The following is a 7500-nucleotide window of genomic DNA, read 5'->3' on the forward strand; positions in this document are numbered from 1 at the left end:
AACTGGTCTGAAAGAGGAGAGGAGGGTGAAGATGATTAGTGACGGATCAATAACCTCTGAGGATGGATCAATAACCAACAGGATGGATCAATAACCAACAGGATGGATCAATAGCCTCTGAGGATGGATCAATAACCAACAGGATGGATCAATAGCCTCTGAGGATGGATCAATAACCAACAGGATGGATCAATAACCAACAGGATGGATCAATAGCCTCTGAGGATGGATCAATAACCTCTGAGGATGGATCAATAACCTCTGAGGATGGATCAATAACTGAGGATGGACCAATAACCTCTGAGGATGGACCAATAACCTCTGAGGATGGACCAATAACCTCTGAGGATGGATCAATAACCCCTGAGGATGGACCAATAACCTCTGAGGATGGACCAATAACCTCTGAGGATGGACCAATAACCTCTGAGGATGGACCAATAACCTCTCAGTGTATCTGAGGACCAATCAGAGAGCAGCAGTGTACCTGAGGACCAATCAGAGAGCAGCAGTGTACCTGAGGACCAATCAGAGAGCAGCAGTGTACCTGAGTATCTCTAGGATTTCTGGGTTGTGTTTGAACAGAGAGGAAGTCTGGATGCTCCTCGTTTCCTTCACTGCGTCCTTCCCTGTGTCCTTCTTCTTCTTCTTCTTCGGTGGTGTCCTGTGGTCGTCATCATCAGGCTGAATGAATGGAGGACAGAGAGATCAACAGAGTCAAACATCTGGAGACAACGAGAGGCTGACGGCATTCTCTTCTTCTTCTTCTCATTTCCGGCAGACAGGAAGTAAAAACAACATTTCTTCTTCTCTGATGTAAATAAATGATGTTTTTTGTTTATTTGTGTATTACAGCTGTTCTGTGATCAGCTGACTCGCACTGGAAGCATCAAGGACAGGTGTGTTTACCTGAGTGTCCTCCTGCTCCTCCTCCTGCTCCTCCTCCTCTGAGTCATCAGCCTCTGATTGGAGGAGCCTCTCTTCTTCTTCTTCTCCTCCTCCGAGGAGTCGATCCTCCTCTTCTCTGCCGTCTGTTTCTTCTGGAGGACCAACAGAAAATAACTGATCAGATTATTGATAACTCACTGATGATCAGATTATTGATAACTCACTGATGATCAGATTATTGATAACTCACTGATGATCAGATTATTGATCAGATTATTGATTACTCACTCTGGCCCATCTCTGCTGAGCAGTCAGAGGCTTCCTCCTGGAGGAAGAGGAGGAGGAAGAGTTGCTGCAGATGTTCAGACACAGCTGGTCGTCGGCTGATGACATCATCATCTGCACACCTGATCACAGCAGACAGGTAGGAGGCCTTTATGATGATGATGATGATGATGATGATGACCTTCGCTGCAGTTATAGATTGATTGGTTGGTTGGTTGATGGATTATCAGATACAGACATGAACTCACGGTGAGAGAAGACAAAGTGAAGCACAGGAGACGATCAACATGAAATCAATCATCAGAATTAAGACACATTTATTAAAGAGAATAACAATCAAACAATCTACACATCAAAGCCACACGTTCGATTCCTTTGAACTACACACTGCCCCCTGTTCACCTGATTCTACATACAGATGTGATTATTATCATTATGATTATTGTGATTATTATTGTCCTGTCTCCTGGTAGTGAGTCTACCTCAGCTAGCCTGTTTAGCATCGTTAGCTCTGCTTTACACACAGTGAATGAACCAGCTAACACACACACACACACACACACACACTCACTCACTCACACTCACACACACACACACTCACACTCTCTCACACACACACACTCACACACACACACACACACACAGAGACACTCACACACACACACACACACACACACACACTCACACAGAGACACAGAGACACCACACACACACACACACACACACACACTCACACAGAGACACAGAGACACTCACACACACACACTCACACACACACACTCACACAGAGACACAGAGACACTCACACACACACACTCACACACACACACACACACAGAGACACTCACACACACACACACACACACACACACACACACACTCACACACACACACACACACACACACACACAGAGACACACACACACGTGGTATCGTGTGTGTGTGTGGGGGGCAGCAGCTAATGCTAGCTTCATGCTAACAGTCAGTGAAGCACAGACTGAACTCACCGTTAAACTCTCACAGCAGCAGCAGCACGCGTGTCAAGCACTTCCTGCTACGTCACGGAAGCCCCGCCTCCTTCACAGCTGCGTCTGTGGACATGCGCAGTAGGTTCACGCCTTTCTCAATGTAGGAACAAATCAAATGGAGACATTTCAGTTATCATTTACTTTAATTTAATTAATAATGTATCTTATTAATTGTTCTGTAGAGGAACACATCTGACATTAAATAATAAATATGAAACAAAGATATAAAATCATTGTGCAGTTTATTATGAAAATGAACATATAAGCATTTATTTATTAATTATAATTGGAGATTAAGTCCTCCATAATATTTAATGAATAAACAAATAAATAAATTAAAAGGGGACCAAAACATAAACAAACGATTGAGCAGATTCACTTTATTCTTATTTGAACCTTTATAGTTTACATTAATTAATAAAATGTTAGCAAACTAAATGAAATGATCCTTCATTGATGTGATGGTTGAACATTAAACAGGAAACATCAGCAGTTAGTTCACACAGAAACTTATGTTTTTAATTTCTTTAGGAAGAAAAGAGATTTTTGTCAATAAGCAAATGTTCAATATCTCACAGCAGATAAATATTTAAAATGATATTTATATTTTATTCTTTATTTCCATCACTGTTTTACATGTGAACTCACGGTGAAGATTTCTGCTCTTTGACAGTAAAGAAAATAGTTTATTAACTGTCACATTAATATTCTTCTGTTTTATGATTTATAATCTTTTAGGATTCATAATGTTTTACCGCGACGAAGAAAAAAACGATCTAAGGACTGTAGATTATGAGGACAGCTTTCACATATAATTATAATATATTTATATTAATAAACATAATTAACATTTGAAATATGAAACATTTTATACAAACTACTGAAGAGTAAATAAATGCTGCGTCATGTTTTTACATCAAATATTATAATATGTTAACAATTAAACTCTCTGACAAAAGACTACACAATGAGTACTTTAACATTTTACAGTTCTGCAGTATTTTTACATCAAAAGGATCTAAATACTTCCTCCGTCATGTCAATGAGTCTGTGTTGGAGACAGGAGGTGTATTATTGTTATTATTATTGTTATCATTATTGTTATTATTAGCTTTATTTATGGTTGAAAGAAGAAAATGTATTAATAACATTGTTAACATTATTATTGATCCTTTAACATTATTATTGATCCATAAACATTATTATTGATCCTTTAACATTGTTATTGATCAATAAACATTATTATTGATCCTTTAACATTATTATTGATCCTTTAACATTATTATTGATCCTTTAACATTGTTATTGATCCTTTAACATTGTTATTGATCCTTTAACATTGTTATTGATCAATAAACATTGTTATTGATCCTTTAACATTGTTATTGATCCTTTAACATTGTTATTGATCAATAAACATTATTATTGATCCTTTAACATTATTATTGATCCTTTAACATTGTTATTGATCCTTTAACATTGTTATTGATCCTTTAACATTGTTATTGATCAATAAACATTATTATTGATCCTTTAACATTATTATTGATCAATAAACATTGTTATTGATCCTTTAACATTGTTATTGATCCATAAACTTTGATATATAAACATAACAGAAGAGGGGCAGCAGTCTGAATGAGGACCATCAGCCATAAAACAGGACCCAGACCTGGACCTGGTCTGACGTGGACCGGGTCCCCTCAGTGCCTTGCTCAGAGAGTTCTGTCTCTGCAGGAGTGGACAGACATCCGTCATCACATCAGCAGCCGTCACGTCCCATTTCCTTCCTGCTCCGCTTCCTGTTGTCGACAGGACGACTTAAAAATAGAGCTGTCAATCACAGCGGGCCGCTGGGACTCAAACCGACGCACCGCAGGATTAATTATAGTCATTTACCAAAACAGTCACTTTGAAACGTCAGCGTGATGGAGCCGGAGGAGAAGAGAGGATTCAATCATCGAGGAGACAAAGAGGAGACAAGAACAGGAGAACAGGAAGGAAGGAGGACAGGAGAACAGGAAGGAAGGAGGACAGGAGAACAGGAAGGAAGGAGGACAGGAGAACAGGAAGGAAGGAGGACAGGAGAACAGGAAGGAAGGAAGGAAGGAAGGAAGGAAGGAAGGAGGACAGGAGAATAGGAAGGAAGGAGGACAGGAAGGAAGGAGGACAGGAAGGAAGGAGGACAGGAAGGAAGGAAGGAAGGAAGGAAGGAGGACAGGAGAACAGGAATGAAGGAGAACAGGAGAACAGGAAGGAAGGACAGGAGAACAGGAAGGAAGGAGGACAGGAGAACAGGAAGGAAGGAGGACAGGAGAACAGGAAGGAAGGAAGGAAGGAAGGAGGACAGGAAGGAAGGAGGAAGGAAGGAAGGAAGGAAGGAGGACAGGAGAATAGGAAGGAAGGAGGACAGGAAGGAAGGAGGACAGGAGAACAGGAAGGAAGGAGGACAGGAAGGAAGGAGACTGATACAAGCTGCCTGTCTGTCTGACATCATAATACTCAGTAGGTTAATCTACAGAATGAGTAACTATTGATTTTAGTTTTGATCAACTGTAGAACTTTAAAAAGGAAACAGCTATGTCTTAATAAAAATATTATATATCTAATAATAATAACAAAAATATTAATATTATTCATAATAATAATAATAATATAATAATAATAATAATGATAATAATAATAATGATATAATAATAATGATATTAATAATGATGATAATGATAATAATAATAATAATGATGATGATAATAATAACGATAATAATGATGATAATAATAATAATAATATTAATAACATTTTCTTCTTTGTCTTTATTGAGAAACAGGACAAACAGAGTAAAACCTCTTAAAACAGATAGAGATAATAACTGCTGAACTCTGAGACGGGAGAAGATTCTAGAGAAGAAGGTAGCCTGAGGGGACACACACACACACACACACACACACACAGAGACACACACACACACACACACACACACACACACACACACACACACACACACACACACACACACACACACACACACACACACACACACACACACACACACACACAGACACACACACACACACACACACACACACACACACACACACACACAGACACACACACACACACAGACACACACACACACACACACACACACACACACAGACACACACACACACACACACACACACACACACACACACACACACACACACAGACAGACACACACACACAGACACAGACACACACACACACACACACACACACACACACACACACACACACACACACACACACACAGACACACACACACACACACACACACAGACACACAGACACACACACTGATTGGCTTCTTCACATTTGAAATATTGGACATGCTACGTATGAGAGCTGAGGATTAAGTCCTGTGTAGTGAGTACTCCCAATATATATTATTGAACCGATCATTATTGATCCTCCTGAGACGGACCTGATGGGACTGGATGTGCTGCTACACACAGAAGGTGTTTATATATATATGATTTAAATGATATGATATGAAAGCGTTGGTATGAAATGAAGAGTCCTTCACTTCCTGTGTCCAGGTGAGTCCACCTGTCAGTCAGCTGTCAGTCTGCTCTCCAGAGACTCAAACACAGAGTGAGGATCCTGATCAGCATCTACAAGACCTGCATGTGGAAACACACACTGAACACACACACACACACACACACACACACACACACACACACACACACACACACACACACACACACACACACACACACACACACACACACACACACACACACACACACACACACACGTGATGTGAAACAGGAGGACATTGAGTCAGAACCACATTGTGATGATGAGGATCAGTTGAAGAACACTGAAGCACGTCTTCCATTTATAGGAGAAGATGTGTGTCCTTCAGAGGGCTGTCTGAGTGTCTGTGTGTGTGTGTGTGTGTGTGTGTGTGTGTGTGTGTGTGTGTGTGTGTGTGTGTGTGTGTGTGTGTGTGTGTGTGTGTGTACCTGCAGGGCAGCAGTGTGTGTCCTGTACTGACTCAGTGTGTGTGTTACAGAGTGTGTGCTGTCCTCAGGTCTGGTCTTCAGTCTGTTCTGGACCTCAGAGCTTGGAGCCGGACGAGTCACAGCGTGGAACCTTCAGGAAGACATAAATAAATATATAAACATAAATATATATATATAAATAAATAAAAAAAATGAAATATATATATATAAATGTTTATATATACATAAACAGTTATATATATGTTGTATATACGTTTATATATACATATATATATAAACATATATATGTTTATATATATATACAAACATATATATATGTTTATATATATGTTTATATATATTTATATATATATATATAAACATATATATGTTTATATATGTTTATATATATAAACATTTACATATATATAAATATAAACATATATATATATAAATATATATGTTTATATATATATAAACATATATGTATGTTTATATATATATGTATGTTCATATATATATATATATATAAACATATATGTATATATATAAACATATATGTATGTTTATATATATATGTATGTTCATATATATATATATATAAACATATATGTATATATATATATATATATATATATATAAACATATATATATATATATATATATATATGTGTGAGCAGTGAGCTCTCTTCTGTGCGTTTTGTAACCCATCATATAATATGATATCTTATATAAACACTCATGTGATATTTATATATGATGTAATCTGTGTTTTTTAAAAACGTTTTCATTTAGACTCATTTCATCTAAATTCAACCTGACTGGTTTGAGGTGTTTTTAAAGCTTTATTTAAACCACAATGTGGTGGGTTTACTGGTTGAACTGGTTCCACTGACCTCTCTCCACTGACTGGATCTGTAGCTCTCAGAGTGATTCTCTCCAGACAAACTTCGTCCGTCAACTCCAGGAAGAAAACTCTGAGGAGAGAGGGGTCACACTGAGGTCACACTGAGGTCATCATACAGAGGTCATTTTATAGAGGTCACATAGAGGTCGTTGAGTGCCAGACTGGATGAGGTTCAGTCTGGGGCGGCTGTGGCATAGTGTAGAGCAAGGTAGTTCTCCAATCAGAGGGTCGGTGGTTCGATACCCGGCTTCGGCAGTCGATGTGTCCTTGGGCAAGACACTTAACCCCAAGTTGCTCCTGAAGGCCATCGGTGTGGACTGATGATGAATGTTAGTTAGAGTCTGATGGTGGCACCTTGATGGTAGCCTGTCATCAGTGTGTGAATGGGTGAATGATATGTAAC

General features: G+C 38.7%; 1 protein-coding gene and 1 long non-coding RNA gene across 2 annotated transcripts in view; both read right to left on the bottom strand.

Moving 5' to 3' along the window:
- Nucleotides 1-958: 958 nt before the first annotated feature.
- LOC129117033 (uncharacterized) lies at nt 959-2213 on the bottom strand. The gene is made up of 3 exons (XR_008533757.1): nt 2181-2213; nt 1177-1359; nt 959-1040 (listed from the first exon to the last, which is right to left on the bottom strand). It is a non-coding gene; the product is annotated as an uncharacterized LOC129117033 (long non-coding RNA).
- Nucleotides 2214-5792: 3579 nt separating this feature from the next.
- Nucleotides 5793-7500, bottom strand: part of LOC129117032 (adenylate kinase 8-like) — a 13759-nt gene continuing 12051 nt past the window's right edge. Inside the window, 3 exon segments of the mRNA XM_054627616.1 lie at nt 5793-5882; nt 6212-6341; nt 7087-7167. Of these exon segments, the coding sequence (XP_054483591.1) occupies nt 5793-5882; nt 6212-6341; nt 7087-7167 (301 nt within the window).

This window comes from Anoplopoma fimbria, unplaced genomic scaffold, assembly GCF_027596085.1.
Source record: "Anoplopoma fimbria isolate UVic2021 breed Golden Eagle Sablefish unplaced genomic scaffold, Afim_UVic_2022 Un_contig_9960_pilon_pilon, whole genome shotgun sequence".
Lineage (NCBI taxonomy): Eukaryota > Metazoa > Chordata > Actinopteri > Perciformes > Anoplopomatidae > Anoplopoma > Anoplopoma fimbria.